Source organism: Taudactylus pleione, unplaced genomic scaffold, assembly GCF_031769625.1.
Source record: "Taudactylus pleione unplaced genomic scaffold, aTauple2 ptg000189l, whole genome shotgun sequence".
Classification (NCBI taxonomy): Eukaryota; Metazoa; Chordata; class Amphibia; order Anura; family Myobatrachidae; genus Taudactylus; species Taudactylus pleione.
This window is the reverse complement of record NW_028284591.1, coordinates 11,903,754-11,926,468: the sequence shown is the minus strand read 5'-3', so window position 1 is coordinate 11,926,468 and position 22,715 is coordinate 11,903,754. Positions and strand designations below refer to the sequence as shown.

At 46.5% G+C, this 22,715-nt stretch overlaps 1 protein-coding gene across 1 annotated transcript in view; it reads right to left on the bottom strand.

Moving 5' to 3' along the window:
• Positions 1-22,715, bottom strand: part of PSTPIP2 (proline-serine-threonine phosphatase interacting protein 2) — a 177,303-nt gene that overhangs the window by 68,474 nt on the left and 86,114 nt on the right. Inside the window, exons 3-4 of the mRNA XM_088476514.1 lie at positions 16,361-16,438; positions 14,713-14,747 (exon numbers count right to left, since the gene is read on the bottom strand). Coding sequence (XP_088332640.1) covers positions 14,713-14,747; positions 16,361-16,438 — 113 coding nt within the window. The remainder of the gene's footprint in view (positions 1-14,712; positions 14,748-16,360; positions 16,439-22,715) is intronic.

Genomic DNA, 22,715 nt, shown 5'->3' with positions numbered 1-22,715 from the left:
GTATGGGGACAGCGGGCCATTCCGGGAGAGGAAGATAAGTAGGAGGTATCTGTGATACTAGTGTATGGGGACAGCGGGCCATTCCGGGAGAGGGAGGTAAGCAGGAGATATCTGTGATACTAGTGTATGTGGACAGCGGGCCATTCCGGGAGAGGAAGGCAAGTAGGAGATATCTGTGATACTAGTGTATGGGGACAGTGGGCCCTTCCGTGAGAGGAAGGTAAGTAGGATATATCTGTGATACTAGTGTATGGGGACAGCGGGCCGCTCCGGGAGAGAAAGGTAAGCAGGAGATATCTGTGATACTAGTGTATGGGGACAGCGGGCCATTCCGTGAGAGGATGGTAAGCAGGATATATCTGTGATATTAGTGTATGGGGACAGCGGGCCACTCCGGGAGAGAAAGGTAAGCAGGAGATATCTGTGATACTAGTGTATGGGGACAGCGGGCCATTCCGGGAGAGGAAGATAAGCAGGAGACATCTGTGATACTAGTGTATGGGGACAGCGGGCCATTCCGGGAGAGGAAGATAAGTAGGAGGTATCTGTGATACTAGTGTATGGGGACAGCGGGCCATTCCGGGAGAGGGAGGTAAGCAGGAGATATCTGTGATACTAGTGTATGGGGACAGCGGGCCATTCCGGGAGAGGAAGGTAAGTAGGAGGTATCTGTGATACTAGTGTATGGGGACAGCGGGCCATTCCACCAGAGGAAGGTAAGCAGGAGATATCTGTGATACTAGTGTATGGGGACAGCGGGCCATTCCGTGAGAGGAAGGTAAGCAGGAGATATCTGTGATACTAGTGTATCGGGACAGCGGGCCATTCCGTGAGAGGAAGGTAAGCAAGAGATATCTGTGATACTAGTGTATGGGGACAGCATGCCATTCCGTGAGAGGAAGGTAAGCAGGAGATATCTGTGATACTAGTGTATGGGGACAGCGGGCCATTCCGTGAGAGGAAGCTAAGCAAGAGATATCTGTGATACTAGTGTATGGGGACAGCATGCCATTCCGTGAGAGGGAGGTAAGCAGGAGATATCTGTGATACTAGTGTATGGGGACAGCGGGCCATTCTGGGAGATGAAGATAAGTAGGAGATATCTGTCATACTAGTGTATAGGGACAGCGGGCCATTCCGGGAGAGGGAGGTAAGCAGGAGATATCTGTGATACTAGTGTATGGGGACAGCGGGCCATTCCGGGAAAGGAAGATAAGTAGGAGGTATCTGTGATACTAGTGTATAGGGACAGAGGGCCATTCTGGGAGATGAAGATAAGTAGGAGATATCTGTGATACTAGTCTATGTGGACAGCGGGCCATTCCACAAGAGGAAGGCAAGCAGGAGATGTCTGTGATACTAGTGTATGGGGACAGCGGGCCATTCCGTGAGAGGAAGTAAGCAGGAGATATCTGTGATACTAGTGTATGGGGACAGCGGGCCATTCCGGGAGAGGAAGGTAAGTAGGAGATATCTGTGATACTAGTGTATGGGGACAGTGGGCCCTTCCGTGAGAGGAAGGTAAGTAGGATATATCTGTGATACTAGTGTATGGGGACAGCGGGCCGCTCCGGGAGAGAAAGGTAAGCAGGAGATATCTGTGATACTAGTGTTTGGGGACATCAGGCCATTCCGTGAGAGGATGGTAAGCAGGATATATCTGTGATATTAGTGTATGGGGACAGCGGGCCACTCCGGGAGAGAAAGGTAAGCAGGAGATATCTGTGATACTAGTGTATGGGGACAGCGGGCCATTCCGGGAGAGGAAGATAAGTAGGAGGTATCTGTGATACTAGTGTATGGGGACAGCGGGCCATTCCGGGAGAGGGAGGTAAGCAGGAGATATCTGTGATACTAGTGTATGGGGACAGCGGGCCATTCCAGGAGAGGAAGGCAAGTAGGAGATATCTGTGATACTAGTGTATGGGGACAGTGGGCCCTTCCGTGAGAGGAAGGTAAGTAGGATATATCTGTGATACTAGTGTATGGGGACAGCGGGCCGCTCCGGGAGAGAAAGGTAAGCAGGAGATATCTGTGATACTAGTGTATGGGGACAGCGGGCCATTCCGTGAGAGGAAGGTAAGCAGGATATATCTGTGATACTAGTGTATGGGGACAGCGGGCCACTCCGGGAGAGAAAGGTAAGCTGGAGATATCTGTGATACTAGTGTATGGGGACAGCGGGCCATTCCGTGAGAGGGAGGTAAGCAGGAGATATCTGTGATACTAGTGTATGGGGACAGCGGGCCATTCCGCCAGAGGAAGGTAAGCAGGAGATATCTGTGATACTAGTGTATGGGGACAGCGGGCCATTCTGGGAGATGAAGATAAGTAGGAGATATCTGTGATACTAGTGTATAGGGACAGCGGGCCATTCCGGGAGAGGGAGGTAAGCAGGAGATATCTGTGATACTAGTGTATGGGGACACCGGGCCATTCCGGGAAAGGAAGATAAGTAGGAGGTATCTGTGATACTAGTGTATAGGGACAGAGGGCCATTCTGGGAGATGAAGATAAGTAGGAGATATCTGTGATACTAGTGTATGTGGACAGCGGGCCATTCCACCAGAGGAAGGTAAGCAGGAGATGTCTGTGATACTAGTGTATGGGGACAGCGGGCCATTCCGTGAGAGGAAGGTAAGTAGGATATATCTGTGATACTAGTGTATGGGGACAGCGGGCCGCTCCGGGAGAGAAAGGTAAGCAGGAGATATCTGTGATACTAGTGTATGGGGACAGCAGGCCATTCCGTGAGAGGATGGTAAGCAGGATATATCTGTGATATTAGTGTATGGGGACAGCGGGCCACTCCGGGAGAGAAAGGTAAGCAGGAGATATCTGTGATACTAGTGTATGGGGACAGCGGGCCATTCCGGGAGAGGGAGGTAAGCAGGAGATATCTGTGATACTAGTGTATGGGGACAGTGGGCCATTCCGGGAGAGGAAGGCAAGTAGGAGATATCTGTGATACTAGTGTATGGGGACAGTGGGCCCTTCCGTGAGAGGAAGGTAAGTAGGATATATCTGTGATACTAGTGTATGGGGACAGCGGGCCGCTCCGGGAGAGAAAGGTAAGCAGGAGATATCTGTGATACTAGTGTATGGGGACAGCGGGCCATTCCGTGAGAGGATGGTAAGCAGGATATATCTGTGATATTAGTGTATGGGGACAGCGGGCCACTCCGGGAGAGAAAGGTAAGCAGGAGATATCTGTGATACTAGTGTATGGGGACAGCGGGCCATTCCGGGAGAGGAAGATAAGTAGGAGGTATCTGTGATACTAGTGTATGGGGACAGCGGGCCATTCCGGGAGAGGGAGGTAAGCAGGAGATATCTGTGATACTAGTGTATGGGGACAGCGGGCCATTCCGGGAGAGGAAGGTAAGTAGGAGGTATCTGTGATACTAGTGTATGGGGACAGCGGGCCATTCCACCAGAGGAAGGTAAGCAGGAGATATCTGTGATACTAGTGTATGGGGACAGCGGGCCATTCCGTGAGAGGAAGGTAAGCAGGAGATATCTGTGATACTAGTGTATCGGGACAGCGGGCCATTCCGTGAGAGGAAGGTAAGCAAGAGATATCTGTGATACTAGTGTATGGGGACAGCATGCCATTCCGTGAGAGGAAGGTAAGCAGGAGATATCTGTGATACTAGTGTATGGGGACAGCGGGCCATTCCGTGAGAGGAAGCTAAGCAAGAGATATCTGTGATACTAGTGTATGGGGACAGCATGCCATTCCGTGAGAGGGAGGTAAGCAGGAGATATCTGTGATACTAGTGTATGGGGACAGCGGGCCATTCTGGGAGATGAAGATAAGTAGGAGATATCTGTCATACTAGTGTATAGGGACAGCGGGCCATTCCGGGAGAGGGAGGTAAGCAGGAGATATCTGTGATACTAGTGTATGGGGACAGCGGGCCATTCCGGGAAAGGAAGATAAGTAGGAGGTATCTGTGATACTAGTGTATTGGGACAGAGGGCCATTCTGGGAGATGAAGATAAGTAGGACATATCTGTGATACTAGTCTATGTGGACAGCGGGCCATTCCACAAGAGGAAGGCAAGCAGGAGATGTCTGTGATACTAGTGTATGGGGACAGCGGGCCATTCCGTGAGAGGAAGGTAAGCAGGAGATATCTGTGATACTAGTGTATGGGGACAGCGGGCCATTCCGGGAGAGGAAGGTAAGTAGGAGATATCTGTGATACTAGTGTATGGGGACAGTGGGCCCTTCCGTGAGAGGAAGGTAAGTAGGATATATCTGTGATACTAATGTATGGGGACAGCGGGCCGCTCCGGGAGAGAAAGGTAAGCAGGAGATATCTGTGATACTAGTGTTTGGGGACATCAGGCCATTCCGTGAGAGGATGGTAAGCAGGATATATCTGTGATATTAGTGTATGGGGACAGCGGGCCACTCCGGGAGAGAAAGGTAAGCAGGAGATATCTGTGATACTAGTGTATGGGGACAGCGGGCCATTCCGGGAGAGGAAGATAAGTAGGAGATATCTGTGATACTAGTGTATGGGGACAGCGGGCCATCCCGGGAGAGGGAGGTAAGCAGGAGATATCTGTGATACTAGTGTATGGGGACAGCGGGCCATTCCGGGAGAGGAAGGCAAGTAGGAGATATCTGTGATACTAGTGTATGGGGACAGTGGGCCCTTCCGTGAGAGGAAGGTAAGTAGGATATATCTGTGATACTAGTGTATGGGGACAGCGGGCCGCTCCGGGAGAGAAAGGTAAGCAGGAGATATCTGTGATACTAGTGTATGGGGACAGCGGGCCATTCCGTGAGAGGAAGGTAAGCAGGATATATCTGTGATACTAGTGTATGGGGACAGCGGGCCACTCCGGGAGAGAAAGGTAAGCTGGAGATATCTGTGATACTAGTGTATGGGGACAGCGGGCCATTCCGTGAGAGGGAGGTAAGCAGGAGATATCTGTGATACTAGTGTATGGGGACAGCGGGCCATTCCGCCAGAGGAAGGTAAGCAGGAGATATCTGTGATACTAGTGTATGGGGACAGCGGGCCATTCTGGGAGATGAAGATAAGTAGGAGATATCTGTGATACTAGTGTATAGGGACAGCGGGCCATTCCGGGAGAGGGAGGTAAGCAGGAGATATCTGTGATACTAGTGTATGGGGACACCGGGCCATTCCGGGAAAGGAAGATAAGTAGGAGGTATCTGTGATACTAGTGTATAGGGACAGAGGGCCATTCTGGGAGATGAAGATAAGTAGGAGATATCTGTGATACTAGTGTATGTGGACAGCGGGCCATTCCACCAGAGGAAGGTAAGCAGGAGATGTCTGTGATACTAGTGTATGGGGACAGCGGGCCATTCCGTGAGAGGAAGGTAAGTAGGATATATCTGTGATACTAGTGTATGGGGACAGCGGGCCGCTCCGGGAGAGAAAGGTAAGCAGGAGATATCTGTGATACTAGTGTATGGGGACAGCGGGCCATTCCGTGAGAGGAAGGTAAGCAGGATATATCTGTGATACTAGTGTATGGGGACAGCGGGCCACTCCGGGAGAGAAAGGTAAGCAGTAGATATCTGTGATACTAGTGTATGGGGACAGCGGGCCATTCCGTGAGAGGGAGGTAAGCAGGAGATATCTGTGATACTAGTGTATGGGGACAGCGGGCCATTCTGGGAGATGAAGATAAGTAGGAGATATCTGTCATACTAGTGTATAGGGACAGCGGGCCATTCCGGGAGAGGGAGGTAAGTAGGAGATATCTGTGATACTAGTGTATGGGGACAGCGGGCCATTCCGGGAAAGGAAGATAAGTAGGAGGTATCTGTGATACTAGTGTATAGGGACAGAGGGCCATTCTGGGAGATGAAGATAAGTAGGAGATATCTGTGATACTAGTCTATGTGGACAGCGGGCCATTCCACAAGAGGAAGGTAAGCAGGAGATGTCTGTGATACTAGTGTATGGGGACAGCGGGCCATTCCGTGAGAGGAAGGTAAGCAGGAGATATCTGTGATACTAGTGTATGGGGACAGCGGGCCATTCCGGGAGAGGAAGGTAAGTAGGAGATATCTGTGATACTAGTGTATGGGGACAGTGGGCCCTTCCGTGAGAGGAAGGTAAGTAGGATATATCTGTGATACTAGTGTATGGGGACAGCGGGCCGCTCCGGGAGAGAAAGGTAAGCAGGAGATATCTGTGATACTAGTGTATGGGGACAGCAGGCCATTCCGTGAGAGGATGGTAAGCAGGATATATCTGTGATATTAGTGTATGGGGACAGCGGGCCACTCCGGGAGAGAAAGGTAAGCAGGAGATATCTGTGATACTAGTGTATGGGGACAGCGGGCCATTCCGGGAGAGGAAGATAAGTAGGAGGTATCTGTGATACTAGTGTATGGGGACAGCGGGCCATTCCGGGAGAGGGAGGTAAGCAGGAGATATCTGTGATACTAGTGTATGGGGACAGCGGGCCATTCCGGGAGAGGAAGGCAAGTAGGAGATATCTGTGATACTAGTGTATGGGGACAGTGGGCCCTTCCGTGAGAGGAAGGTAAGTAGGATATATCTGTGATACTAGTGTATGGGGACAGTGGGCCGCTCCGGGAGAGAAAGGTAAGCAGGAGATATCTGTGATACTAGTGTATGGGGACAGCGGGCCATTCCGTGAGAGGATGGTAAGCAGGATATATCTGTGATATTAGTGTATGGGGACAGCGGGCCACTCCGGGAGAGAAAGGTAAGCAGGAGATATCTGTGATACTAGTGTATGGGGACAGCGGGCCATTCCGGGAGAGGGAGGTAAGCAGGAGATATCTGTGATACTAGTGTATGGGGACAGCGGGCCATTCCGGGAGAGGAAGGTAAGTAGGAGGTATCTGTGATACTAGTGTATGGGGACAGCGGGCCATTCCGGGAGAGGGAGGTAAGCAGGAGATATCTGTGATACTAGTGTATGGGGACAGCGGGCCATTCCGGGAGAGGAAGGTAAGTAGGAGGTATCTGTGATACTAGTGTATGGGGACAGCGGGCCATTCCACCAGAGGAAGGTAAGCAGGAGATATCTGTGATACTAGTGTATGGGGACAGCGGGCCATTCCGTGAGAGGAAGGTAAGCAGGAGATATCTGTGATACTAGTGTATCGGGACAGCGGGCCATTCCGTGAGAGGAAGGTAAGCAAGAGATATCTGTGATACTAGTGTATGGGGACAGCATGCCATTCCGTGAGAGGAAGGTAAGCAGGAGATATCTGTGATACTAGTGTATGGGGACAGCGGGCCCTTCCGTGAGAGGAAGGTAAGTAGGAGATATCTGTGATACTAGTGTATAAGGACAGCGGGCCATTCCATGAGAGGAAGGTAAGCAGGAGATATCTGTGATACTAGTGTATGGGGACAGCGGGCCCTTCCGTGAGAGGAAGGTAAGCAGGAGATATCTGTGATACTATTGTATGGGGACAGCGGGCCATTCCGGGAGAGGAAGGTAAGCAGGAGATATCTGTGATACTAGTGTATGGGGACAGCGGGTCATTCCGGGAGAGGAAGGTAAGCAGGAGATATCTGTGATACTAGTGTATGGGGACAGCGGGCCACTCCGGGAGAGAAAGGTAAGCAGGAGATATCTGTGATACTAGTGTATGGGGACAGCGGGCCATTCCGTGAGAGGAAGATAAGTAGAAGGTATCTGTGATACTAATGTATGGGGACAGCGGGCCATTCCGGGAGAGGGAGGTAAGCAGGAGATATCTGTGATACTAGTGTATGGGGACAGCGGGCCATTCCGGGAAAGGAAGATAAGTAGGAGGTATCTATGATACTAGTGTATGGGGACAGCGGGCCATTCCATGAGAGGAAGGTAAGCAGGAGATATCTGTGATACTAGTGTATGGGGACAGCGGGCCCTTCCGTGAGAGGAAGGTAAGTAGGAGATATCTGTGATACTAGTGTATAGGGACAGCGGGCCATTCCATGAGAGGAAGGTAAGCAGGAGATATCTGTGATACTAGTGTATGGGGACAGCGGGCCCTTTCGGGAGAGGAAGGTTAAGCAGGAGATATCTGTGATACTATTGTATGGGGACAGCGGGCCATTCCGGGAGAGAAAGGTAAGCAGGAGATATCTGTGATACTAGTGTATGGGGACAGCGGCCATTCCGTGAGAGGAAGGTAAGTAGGAGATACTGTGACACTAGTGTATGGGGACAGCGGGCCATTCCGGGAGAGAAAGGTAAGCAGGAGATATCTGTGATACTAGTGTATGGGGACAGCGGGCCATTCCGGGAGAGGAAGGTAAGCAGGAGATATCTGTGATACTAGTGTATGGGGACAGCGGGCCATTCTGGGAGAGGAAGGTAAGCAGGAGATATCTGTGATACTAGTGTATGAGGACAGCGGGCCATTCTGGTAAGCAGGAGATATCTGTGATACTAGTGTATGAGGTGTATATCTGTTATATCTCCTGCTTTTCCTTTCTGATGAATGGCCCGAAAACGTAATTTCTACAATTGCAGGTGATAATGTTAATTTTCACCTGCTTTTGTAGAAATTAAGTGATGATGAATAGATCCCTAAATCTGTCAGGGAACACGAGATTTACTAACAAAACACTGTCACACATAGGGGACAATCCAATTAGGTGCGAAGGGGTGAATTGCCATTAGAACGGGATAGAAACGCTGGCAATGCCACGGCAATTCTCCCCCTTATGGTTCTGTGAACAGATATGTGTGAGTCGGAGGTACTGTAAGTGCGGCATTGACCTAACAGATAGAATGAGGAATTTTGTGTCATCTGATTATCTCGTCGCAGTTCCTGCTTTGCAGTGTATTTGTATACGGTACAAGTAACCTGCAGTCACAGGCTCACTTCTCTATACCAAAGTTTCAGATTAAACAATAGTTGTGAAATGAACAGTACAGCAGATGCAATAACGTATTTCTTACCTTTCCTGACCTAGAAGCTCATAACATGTTATCATATTTAGTTGTTAAATATTCAATTTAATATTAACTTCAATTACATGTGTTTATATTGCACTCTCAGGAATATGCTTCTCGGCTTGGGATGTACATAGTGTTCACCAGCACTCAGAATGAAATCAGCAATTACATTTGAAAAACTACATGGTGGTTGGTAATTCAGAGATCTCAGTTGCATATATTTGCAAAAATATGGCTAAGCCTCCAGGCCACTTCACGGCGTCTCTGTATACTGGAGGTCCCTAATACTAAAGCTGGCCACACATCTAAAGATTATCTGTCAAACCAGCCAACTAGTTGATTGGTTAGAATGAAAATCTGGTAAGGTATGACAGCAAATGACAATCAGCAATTTGCTCCCAAACGCCGGAAAATGGACAAAAACTGTTGTTTGAACAAATTGTTTAGATCAAACATTTAACAAACTTGTCTGAACGACCATTTTCATCTGATTTCTGGCATTTAGGAGCAAATTGCTGATCATCAGTTAATCCCATACCTTACCAGATTTTCATTCCAACCAATCAACTAGTTGGCTGGTTGGACAGAAAATCTTTAGATGTGTGGCCAGCTTAAGTCTAAAGGTGCGTACACACATAACGATTTTTTGAACGATTTAACTATAACAACGTCGTTTTTGTTAAATCGTTTATAAAATCGTTCATCTTTTTAAAGGTAAACGATGAACGATAATCATTCATGCGCGTTCACGTTTGTAGTTTGTAGTTCATCGTTCAGTCTGACTGTCCAACAAACGATTCTCGTTCAGAAAATCGTTCATGTTGTACAGAATGAACGATGAACGATGTCCATTCACTGTATGCATGATTAAAAAATCGTTCATCGTTCATGAAAATCGTTCATTAATTTAGTAACCAACGATTTTTAAAAACGATTTTCTTTCAAAGGAAAATCTGGATGAAAATCGTTCAGTAAAAATCATTGATTAGTAAAATCGTTATGTGTGTACGCGCCTAAAGTCTAGGGCGCAATCACTTCACTAATATCACTCGGGTGCATGATAATATCACTCTAGTGCTGGGGGAATACCTTTTGCTGTTTCTCCCTTTCATGCATCTGAGTGATATTACTGAAGTGATTAAGCAGCTACCAACATGTACTGATGTACATAGCGTGCCTGTAATGTATTTAAAGATGTGAATATGTATCATTATTAGTACAATAAGGCCTTATTAGTGCACAAAATGTCTGACAATCTCAATCCATGGCACAGATTAATGGACTGACCAATGGGATTGGAGTTAAATCCTGTTGGCCAATGACAACGTTCTTACAAAGTGACAGTCACTGGCCAATCACATTTATAGACCCACGTGTGAACGCCAAGTGCCCAGATCTGCTCGTTTGCTGGCAGCTAGTATAATTTACCACGTACGTAGATGAAATAATGATACCCGTCACCGCGCTGTAATACAGAGCACTAATAACAACCGCTATGTTACACGGAATACAGACAGAATGAGAATGGCGCCGTTTCGAATGCCACAGCTTTAACATCAAGTACACTTAACCTTATAATAAACAATAATTTTATATATATATATATATATATATATATATATATCAGTGAACTCTTTATTGATACCCGACTCTCCTCAGTGCTTTATTTTTTTCACGGGTTTGCGATGTGTTAAATGTGACGTACTAATATGTCTCACAAGATGCAGTCATCATACTCATGTAACCCTGGTTAAGGGTTATCTACAGTAGCGGCTCTAGGCACGGGCAAACCGGGCCGTCGCCCGGAGTGCCATTGTATCCGGCAGGCGCTAGAAACGCCCACCCTCCCTCCCGGTGTTATAGTGACTATGTAACTTCAGGGGTAGGAAGCGGAGGAGGGAAGGGGCGGCAACACAGGACGGCGCTGTGCACAGCAAAGCCTAGCGCCGGCCCTGGTAATCTACACAGTGATGTGTCATTAATTTATGTATATGTTCTATGGTAAAATGTTTATGACTTCATGCCTAATGTAAAATGTATATATTTAGTACTTTTTTTCTCTGTGGTGAGGGCAGGGGTGTATCTATAATGGGTGCAGGGTGTGTGGGGAACACGGGCCCCTGGGTTCAGGGGGGCCCCGCACCGCACACCCTGCACCCATATTATTACTTACCTCTCCGGAGTCCCACATCAGCGCGGGAGTCCGGCCATGTAAAACGACTGTAAAGTGGCCGCGGCGGGCATTTTCCCGGTGACCTGTGCATTCACTATAGACTCTGGGCACACTCTAGTGCCCAGAGTCTATAACTCCGGCGCTGGCCGCGCACAGCTCAGCGCGCTGGCGGCCGCCGGGCGGAGAGGAGGGGGTCCGTTTCGGAGACTGCACACGGGCCCCCTCCTTTCTAGAAACGCCCCTGGGTGAGGGTGTGCCCCAGTGCCAGTGTGTGCCCCAGTGCCAGTGTGTTTGATGCACCTGCACTGGAGAAAAAGGGGAGGAGTAATGTGGCTAATAGTGATTTGGTTCCTGTCAGATAAAGAGGGTCCGTTTAGAGAGTGGTGGATAAGAGCTGTTAGCAGCGACTGACAGCCAGTCTGCGGATCTCTCCCTTCGGTGCACCCCTCCTGCGTCCCAAGCGGCAGCTTAGCGCTGAAGGCTGCCTGGTGCAGCGGGGGGTGGAGCAGGAAAGGGAGGTTAGCCTGCATCTTATTTATCCACACAGCTCAGAGCCAGTGTTGGCTTGGTGAGTGTGGCTGCAGGGTCTGACTCTTACTGGCAGCAGAGTAGATGAGTCACTCAGAGACAGTCCAGAGACTGTCATCTCACAGGCTGTGTTTGAAAAATGACAGTTGGGAGCTGATTGGCTGGCACATTATCACTTTCTTATCACTTTTCATTCTGTCTCCTAACACTGCTTAGTAAATAGACCCTTTAGTCTGCAATGGGAGGATTAGGCTGCAGAGGGAGGGTTAGGGTGTGGAGGGTTAGGCTGAGGAGGAAGGATTAGGGTGTAGAGGGAGGGTTCGGCTGCAGAGGGAGGGTTAGGGTCCACAGGGAAGAATAGGATGCAGAAGGAAGGTTATGCTGTGAAGGTGCAGAGGGAGGAATAAGGTGCAGAGGGAGGGTTAGTCTGCGAAGACAGTAAGTATTAGGGTGCGGATGGAGTATTAGGCTGCGGAGGGAGTATTAGGGTGCGAAGGGAGGGTTAGGGTGCGGAGGGAGGGTTATTCTGCAAAGGCAGTAAGTATTATGGTGCGGAGGGAGTATTAGAGTGCAGAGGGATGTTCAGGCTGCGGAGGGAGGGTTATTCTGCGAAGGGAGTATTAGGGTGTGGAGGGAGGATCAGGCTGCGGAGGGAGTATTAGGGTGCGGAGGGAGGGTTATTCTGCAAAGGATGTATTAGGGTGTGGAGGGAGGGTTAGGCTGCAGAGGGAGTATTAGGGTGCGGAGGGAGGTTTATTCTGCGAAGGCAGTAAGTATTATTGTGCGAAGGGAGTATTAGGGTGCGGAGGGAGGATTAGGCTGCGGAGGGAGTATTAGGGTGCGGAGGGAGGATCAGGCTGCGGAGGGAGTATTACGGTGCGGAGGAAGGGTTATTCTGCAAAGGGTGTATTAGGGTGCGGAGGGAGGGTTAGGCTGCAGAGGGAGTATTAGGGTGCGGAGGGAGGTTTATTCTGCGAAGGCAGTAAGTATTATTGTGCGAAGGGAGTATTAGGGTGCGGAGAGAGGGTTATTCTGCAAAGGGTGTATTAGGGTGCGGAAGGAGGGTTAGGCTGCAGAGGGAGCATTAGGGTGTGGAGGGAGGGTTATTCTGCGAAGGCAGTAAGTATTATTGTGCGGAGGGAGTATTAGGCTGCGGAGGAAGTATTAGGGTGCAGAGGGAGGGTTATGGTGTAGAGGGAGGGTTATTCTGCGAAGGGTATATTAGGGTGCGGAGGGACAGTTAGTCTGCGGAGGGAAGATTAGTCTGCGGAGGGAAGGTAAGGATGTGGAGGCAGGGTTATTCTGCAAAGGGTGTATTAGGGTGCGGAGGGAGGGTTAGGCTGCAGAGGGAGTATTAGGGTGCGGAGGGAGGTTTATTCTGCGAAGGCAGTAAGTATTATTGTGCGAAGGGAGTATTAGGGTGCGGAGAGAGGGTTATTCTGCAAAGGGTGTATTAGGGTGCGGAAGGAGGGTTAGGCTGCAGAGGGAGTATTAGGGTGTGTAGGGAGGGTTATTCTGCGAAGGCAGTAAGTATTATTGTGCGGAGGGAGTATTAGGCTGTGGAGGAAGTATTAGGGTGCAGAGGGAGGGTTATGGTGTAGAGGGAGGGTTATTCTGCGAAGGGTATATTAGGGTGCGGAGGGAGAGTTAGTCTGCGGAGGGAAGATTAGTCTGCGGAGGGAAGGTAAGGATGTGGAGGCAGGGTTAGTCTGTGAAGGGAGAGTTAGGGTGCGGACGGAGGGTTAGGCTGTTACAAGTTGGGGGCTGCAGCCCTTACCAAAACTGCCAGAGGGGTGCCATTTAAACAATAAAATTAAGTCTGCTCCAAGCGCTGTTGCCGGGGAATGATCATTAAACTCTAGACCAGCTGGGTCTCTGTGTGATTGGCAGGTGGCAGGTGCGCCGGTTTAGCCCGCCCCCAGACTCCTGTGTTAGCTACCTTCCATTGGCTAGTTTTGGCCTAAAATCTCCACTCATGGTGACAGAAATAAGTGTGACCTTTGTGGGAGCACAAATAAAGGTGTATATATATATATACATACAGTCCCTTTGTCAGTGAGATCATGTGATAGACCTCAGAATAATGAGACAGTCTCAGGAAGACACACGGTCGTTCAACAACATGCAAATCCTGCACAAGACAGATAAAACCGAATTGCTCATTACTGTGCTGTCATGCAAATTTTGTTCCTACATGCAAGGTTAAAAAATGAGGACCAGCGTGTGTCATGGCAGCTTCTTATCAGCTGTGTAGGGAAAGGAGGGACCTGGAGAGCAGATAATTGCCTTTTGGTTATTCATTTATCATGTTTTTGCATTGACAGCTTATTTATGCCGGACAACTACTGGCCCAGCCAATAACATGTATATTCAAATAGTTATAGTAGTCTGTGTAGTGGCTGCAAAATGATGACTGTGACTGTTGTAAGCTACTATAGCAAGGGCCTCGCCCCTTCTTACCATCCCCAACTGCTTTCAGCTGATCCCCGGCACCTGGCCTTGCCGTGTCTCGCCTCTTACTCCCAACTGTCCCTTCACTCCGTCCCCCACATTGGGAGCAGCTAGCGGGTGTACTTCAGCTCCCCCTGCACATTATAGAGCTAGGACCCTAGCGGATTATGCACATGGACCAATGTGATTACATCATTTTTATCTGCACTTGATTTTATTATATAGAATATCCTTAGCATTACCTTTATTCTGACCATCTTTACTAATGTACTTTTTCTGGACATCATCGCTTTTTCTGCTCTGTATGTGGCCTGGGCATCCCTTGTGCATGTTTGCTTTCGTCTATACTGTTATACATGTTTGGTTGTGGATAATGCTGTGATGTTGTTATTGGGTGATTATCAGGAGAGTCTACGTTGTCACCATGAGGTGGTGTGTGATGAGGAAGTATGGGAAATTCAAATGCTGGAAATCTATGGAAGTGACATCACCGACACTGGTGGGAGGTGTCAGAGTTCACATCAACAGTGATCACATACCAGCGTGATGATGTCATTTTTAGCAGCAGTCCATTTTACTATGTAGATATAGATATTAAAAATTAATCTCACCATTGTCAATCAAGTACTTACGTTGTTTGAAGACATCCAGTGCCCTTTTGAGAGTACTGAAAAGAAACAGAGGACACATCAGCTGAAGACATGAAGCCGCCTAACAGCTAAATTATTCCACGTTCATTAAGGCCAGTTTCCTCCCAAATTTTCATTTGCTCTATAGCTCACTTAGGCCCTGATTCAGAGCCGGATGCTCTGACCAGAGCGCTCGCTCTGAATCAGGGCCCACCTCCAATAATATGGAGCGTCCTCCTGGACGCTCGTATAGCTGTGGGTCACCACCCACAGCATATACGAGCGTGCAAAAAGATGGTCGCGATGGTCTTGACCATCGCGACCATCGGAATTGCGAGTGAAAGCCTGCGGTTGGGTTTCTGAACCGCAAGGCCAGGAGTGATTTTGGCTCTATCAGAGCAAAAATCACTCCCACTGACATCACTAGTGATGTCAGTGGGGCCGGCTTCAGACGTCTGGCAGGCACGCCCCCGGCATGCCCACCAAAGGGGGCGTGCTGTCAGTCACCATCGACAGCACGCCACCTTTGATGAGACACTCCGAGCGAAGAAAAGTCCTTCGCTCGTCGTGCGCATGCGCAGTGGGGAACATCGACCCACTTGCGAGCGGACTGCCGCTCGTGAGTGGGTCTGAATGACCCCCTTAATCAGCTCCTAAATAAATCACCGTGCATAAATGTCATGACAATTTGGCCTACATCCAGAATTCAAGGCCAACAGCTGGACCAGACAGAATTAATAGAAGAATGACCACACGTAAAGATGACTTTGCAGCAATTCAGAGGCGCGTGAAAACATGAAACTGAAAAGAGGAAGTGCCACGTAACTTTCAACAAAAAAAATCTATATATATAAATATAGATTTTCTTGCATAAGAGCACTCAGCCACTGAAGCTATGGTTTAGCACTTCCCACTACGTTAGCTGCGGTTGTCCAACCAACCAGTGACACCAGAACACTGCATAAACAAAAACATTGAAAATGTTTTTAGTTTGGCACTGATTGAAGTTTAACATCACACCTAGCAGCCGTTTTGGAATATAACATATGAGTATGTTTTACAAGATATAGACGGAAGGACGGTGAGTCAGGCAGACATTAATGAATACGGGGTAAGATTCACTACAGATCGCAACTGCGTATGCGATTGCGATTACGCACGCAGTTCAACTGCGATAGTATGCCAATTCATTGCGACACTACACAAGGATGCCCGCATTACTTAGCAGTTAGCACACATCCGTACTGTTTAGCAAGCACGCAAAACCATTGGTACAATCGAGTACCATCGCAGCCTCACGCACATATGCACACATGCTCTCACCTATATTGCTATGTTCCACGCCCGCTATGAGATCTCAGACTGCGTACGGCATCCCCAGTGACTAATTTATGCACGCTCCTGCAACCGCATCCGAACGCACTGGGACGCTTGCGTTTCCCAGCCAACCCCCTTCACCACCCACAAACGGTACTTCCTGTCAATCACTCTGTGATGGGTCTGCAGAGCGTTCGCGCAGTGCGATGCATATGAATGCGCAGTGCGTAACATTCGGCCGATTGCGTGCGTCGTTGCAGTTGCGATCCTTGCTCAATCAGGCCCACTTTCTGAATTGCGTAACTTTCTCTGTCAGTGGAAACTGCTCACTCACTTTATCTCCGTTTGGCCACACGACTTCTTCTTACATAAATTAACCAGATCTTTCCCGTATTTCTCTTCTATTATTGCCCTGTGGAAGAGATTGTCACAAGTATAGTAAATATTAAAAGTCAATTTTTAAATTACATGAGTAAAATAATACATATATCATATATATCATATATATATATATATATTATCATTTTTTTTAGTCGATCAATCAGCTGAGTTTTCATAATATATTACGCTCATGGACTAGGGTACTCAAGGCCCATTTTCAAATATGCAATATACAGAGAATAGTATATGAAGAGAGAGACAAGACGGACTATAAACTCCAAACACCACTCAGTTGTTACCGTAGGGGGTCAGACAGCGATCATCCGCGTGTACTGTGTCAGTAAATGTGACCCCCCGACCCATGAAGTACAGTATGACATCGCGCTTTATGGTATCATAGACCAGTATATTGTGGCATAGGAGATAGCACTAACATAAAGTCTAATGGGCGGTATTACATGCATCAGTGATTCCTAATATACTGTACTAGGACACATCTATGTGGCATGACAACAGTGGCGGATTAACAACAGGGTAGCCGGGGCGGATCAAGGGGTCCCCACACATAGTTACATCACCAGTGTGGGGGCTGTGCGGTATAATGTGAACTGAGGTTTCTGTGTGGAGTAATGTGAACTGGGAGCACTACAGTGTGTTTAACACATTTGTGGTGCAGGGAATATTGACGAAGGGATGTAGTTAAAATGTCAACACTGAACATGCCCGCATGTTCGGACGTCGACATGTGAAATGCTGACATTCTGCATGGACCGGCAGCGGAGGGTTAGGCTGCGGGGGAGGGGAAGTTAGGTTTAGGCTATGGGAGGGGTAGTTAGGGTTAGGCACTGTGGGGAGGGGGGGATAGGGTTAGCGATACTCACCACCGGAAGCGCCAGCTGACCGACGGACCTGGAAGACATCATTTGGATGGCTACCGTACCAGGTATGTCACCACTAGACCACCAGGGACGGTTTTCCGAAATTCTAATCATGTCGACTACTCGTCAGTGTCGACATGATGAATGTTGACGCGTTGAATGTAGACACTGCGATCATGTTAACATTATGACCATGCCAACATGCTGCATATCGACATTCCGAACGTGTCGACATGATGAATGCCGAAAAAAATATACCACACCCTTTATATATTATACTTTTTAATGACATCACCAGGGTATTGTATCGTCCATTTTATTGGTAGGGGCCCCCACAAGTTAGCTGCGCTGGGGTCCCCAAACACCTTAATCTGGCTCTGCAGGACACCGTACCTGATGTGTCGCATATACTTTGGGGGTGACACTGGGAAACTCCGGAAGTAAAATTACGTGCACTGAAAATTATATTCTAACATTGCTTTTATGGTAAATTATACAAATAAATTGTGATTCGCTTTGTTATCTAGATATTAATTGTTACTCTATTTATGTTTACTATGATATCTGACACAACGGGATCTCCCTAGCCAGGTGTATAGTAACAGAAGCACTTACAGGGGGAAAGGAGGGGTCCCAAATCCTGGCCGCTGCCAGGTGTCAAGCACTACTGAATAATGGGGCACCTGGTCGTTTCACCTGGGCAATTTGCTTTACGCTAATTGGGGACCTCTTCCATTGTGCAACGTTTCAAGGACATGTATTGGTCCTCACCGACAAACCGCATGGTGACAATCCTGTTATGTGGCCCCTTCTCCAGAGCAGTCTAATACATCCGCTCTGCCCACAAATCCGGTCATTTAGTAACCAGCGTAAACGATCAGATCCCCACAGATAGGGCAAAGCTAACTGGAGGGTTTTCATGTTTGTCCTTTCTCAGCAATCACCTGACTTGTCAGCCTGTGAAATAGCCGACATAGCGCTGCACAACCTGTGGCCTTGTAGTGTTATCATTATCAGTGGTTTTGGTACGGAAGAGTATAAGGGCCTGATTCAGACCTGCTCGTGAGTGCTGAGTGCTCGCAAGCGGGTCGATGGTGCCCTAGTGCACATGCGCATGACAGAGGGAGTCACTAGTGATGTCAGTGGGAGTGCTTTTGGCTCTGATAGAGCCAAAAGCACTCCTGGGCTTGCGGCAGCGAGACCCTACCGCAGGGTCTCGTCGCAAGCCCGATGGTCGCGATGGTCTTGACCATCGCGACCATCTTTTTGGCCGCTCGCATAAGCTGTGCGTGGTCACCCACAGCTATGCGAGCGGCCAGGAGGCCGCTCCAATTTTAGGTAGGAGGGCCCTGATTCAGAGCAAGCGCTCTGGTCAGAGCGTCCGGCTCTGAATCGGGCCCTAAATCCCCCTTCACTAGCCGTACCTGGAAGTGACGTGAGTGAGGCGGAAGTGGAGGTTTCTGCCCACACTTTCCACAAAAATAAGAGAGTTGGCCACTTGCGGGCTAGCTACGCTCGCCACGCTGCGGGCTCGGTGGCTCGCTTCGCTCGCCACATGATTATGTTCCCCCTCTGTGCCCACTTGGTTGTTAGGGAATTACATTGGACCCTGGCAGATGATGTCATCGTACAGAAACGGAAAGGGATCTATCTCTTCCCGTTTTGGCACTTCCAGCTACCTCTATCATTAAGCAAGGTTAGCTCTCTGTATACACTGGTATTTCAACTGCATCTCGATCCCCCTAGAAACATTCACTAGTAAATATATATGTGTTGTATTCTGAAAGTTATTTTTTTCTGCACATTTGTAGTCATTATTATCAGCCGGTAGTTTTTCAGAGCTAAGAGTTTATTGAAAATAATCGGTGACCCTAGGGGGTTAAATCATGAAAGATAATGATACAGTAATTGTTTGAATTTACTAAGGTATATGATTTAGGAAACACAGAAACATAGAACTACGGGACATATGTATCAAAGCTTGATGTGAGATAAAATTGTGAGATATATATCACCAACCAATCATCTTCTAACTTACATTTTGCAGGCTGTGTTTAAAAAATGATAGTTTGGAGCTGATTGGTTGGTGATATATAGTTCACAATTTTATCTCACATCAAGCTTTGATAGATATGTCCCTAATGTAATACAGGATATATCCAAATCACAGTTTTCATAATCAGTAAAATGTCCATTGATAATGTGATTTTTTTAGAGTGGGGATGGAGTTATCGCTGATAACTTTGAGAAACAAAGTACTGTATAAAAGAGCTGCAGTGCCATTTATGACCACTAGGTGGTGATACATACATAAATCATTTATAACCACTGACTGAATAGGGCTTTGCCAACACTTCATTCCAGCGCAAGCCAATTCTTTTGTTTTTGGTTTCGGGTATTTTGCCAAGATTAACATTTTTATGTCACCAGTTGACATTTTATATTGTTTTTATGGGGACAGATAGGGCTTTCCTGAGCTGGCATACTGTCATAAATGTTATTTTAATATAATATATATGAGGGGGAAAAAAAATGAAATTAGGGGGTGGGGTTTGTACAGAATAAAAAGAGTGAAGTAATCAAGTACCAGTGGGCACGGAGACACAGACCAATCCCAATAAGTTGGAAAACAGATGGTCAAAAATATACACATACAGGGCGCAAAACTATGTATATAATATGCACCAAGTATATACATCTCAGATTCGCTGAAATCACAAAGTATCTGATACGGGGTCCACTGCTGGGGATTCATTAACATCAAATGGAGGTGGAGAAAGAGAATCAGTGGTTTTGGTGACAAATAGCCTTTTCCTCAGTAACAAATAGCCTTCTCCTCAGTAACAAATAGCCTTTTCCTCAGTAATAAATAGCCTTCTCCTCAGTAACAAATAGCCTTTTCCTCAGTAATAAATAGCCTTCTCCTCAGTAACAAATAGCCTTTTCCTCAGTAACAAATAGCCTTTTCCTCAGTAATAAATAGCCTTCTCCTCAGTAATAAATAGCCTTTTCCTCATTAACAAATAGCCCTTTCCTCAGTAACAAATAGCCTTTTCCTCAGTAACAAATAGCCTTTTCCTCAGTAACAAATAGCCTTTTCCTCAGTAACAAATAGCCTTTTCCTCAGTAATAAATAGCCTTTTCCTCAGTAACAAATAGCCTTTTCCTCAGTAATAAATAGCCTTCTCCTCAGTAACAAATAGCCTTTTCCTCATTAACAAATAGCCTTTTCCTCAGTGACAAATAGCCTTTTCCTCAGTGACAAATAGCCTTTTCCTCATTAACAAATAGCCTTTTCCTCATTAACAAATAGCCTTTTCCTCAGTAACAAATAGCCTTTTCCTCAGTAATAAATAGCCTTCTCCTCAGTAACAAATAGCCTTTTCCTCAGTAATAAATAGCCTTCTCCTCAGTAACAAATAGCCTTTTCCTCAGTAACAAATAGCCTTTTCCTCAGTAATAAATAGCCTTCTCCTCAGTAATAAATAGCCTTTTCCTCATTAACAAATAGCCTTTTCCTCAGTAACAAATAGCCTTTTCCTCAGTAACAAATAGCCTTTTCCTCAGTAACAAATAGCCTTTTCCTCAGTAATAAATAGCCTTTTCCTCAGTAACAAATAGCCTTTTCCTCAGTAACAAATAGCCTTTTCCTCAGTAATAAATAGCCTTTTCCTCAGTAACAAATAGCCTTTTCCTCAGTAATAAATAGCCTTTTCCTCAGTAACAAATAGCCTTTTCCTCAGTAATAAATAGCCTTCTCCTCAGTAACAAATAGCCTTTTCCTCATTAACAAATAGCCTTTTCCTCAGTGACAAATAGCCTTTTCCTCAGTGACAAATAGCCTTTTCCTCATTAACAAATAGCCTTTTCCTCATTAACAAATAGCCTTTTCCTCAGTAATAAATAGCCTTCTCCTCAGTAACAAATAGCCTTTTCCTCAGTAATAAATAGCCTTCTCCTCAGTAACAAATAGCCTTTTCCTCAGTAACAAATAGCCTTTTCCTCAGTAATAAATAGCCTTCTCCTCAGTAATAAATAGCCTTTTCCTCATTAACAAATAGCCTTTTCCTCAGTAACAAATAGCCTTTTCCTCAGTAACAAATAGCCTTTTCCTCAGTAACAAATAGCCTTTTCCTCAGTAATAAATAGCCTTTTCCTCAGTAACAAATAGCCTTTTCCTCAGTAATAAATAGCCTTTTCCTCAGTAACAAATAGCCTTTTCCTCAGTAATAAATAGCCTTCTCCTCATTGACAAATAGCCTTTTCCTCATTAACAAATAGCCTTTTCCTCATTAACAAATAGCCTTTTCCTCAGTGACAAATAGCCTTTTCCTCAGTGACAAATAGCCTTTTCCTCATTAACAAATAGCCTTTTCCTCATTAACAAATAGCCTTTTCCTCATTAACAAATAGCCTTTTCCTCAGTAACAAATAGCCTTTTCCTCAGTGACAAATAGCCTTTTCCTCAGTAACAAATAGCCTTTTCCTCATTAACAAATAGCCTTTTCCTCATTAACAAATAGCCTTTTCCTCAGTAATAAATAGCCTTCTCCTCAGTAACAAATAGCCTTCTCCTCATTAACAAATAGCCTTTTCCTCATTAACAAATAGCCTTCTCCTCAGTGACAAATAGCCTTTTCCTCAGTGACAAATAGCCTTTTCCTCATTAACAAATAGCCTTTTCCTCATTAACAAATAGCCTTTTCCTCAGTAATAAATAGCCTTCTCCTCAGTAACAAATAGCCTTTTCCTCAGTAATAAATAGCCTTCTCCTCAGTAACAAATAGCCTTTTCCTCAGTAACAAATAGCCTTTTCCTCAGTAATAAATAGCCTTTTCCTCAGTGACAAATAGCCTTTTCCTCAGTAACAAATAGCCTTTTCCTCATTAACAAATAGCCTTTTCCTCATTAACAAATAGCCTTTTCCTCAGTAATAAATAGCCTTCTCCTCAGTAACAAATAGCCTTCTCCTCATTAACAAATAGCCTTTTCCTCAGTGACAAATAGCCTTTTCCTCAGTGACAAATAGCCTTTTCCTCATTAACAAATAGCCTTTTCCTCATTAACAAATAGCCTTTTCCTCAGTAACAAATAGCCTTTTCCTCAGTGACAAATAGCCTTTTCCTCAGTGACAAATAGCCTTTTCCTCAGTAACAAATAGCCTTTTCCTCATTAACAAATAGCCTTTTCCTCATTAACAAATAGCCTTTTCCTCATTAACAAATAGCCTTTTCCTCAGTAACAAATAGCCTTTTCCTCAGTGACAAATAGCCTTTTCCTCAGTAACAAATAGCCTTTTCCTCAGTAACAAATAGCATTTTCCTCAGTGACAAATAGCCTTTTCCTCAGTAACAAATAGCCTTTTCCTCAGTGACAAATAGCCTTTTCCTCAGTGACAAATAGCATTTTCCTCAGTGACAAATAGCCTTT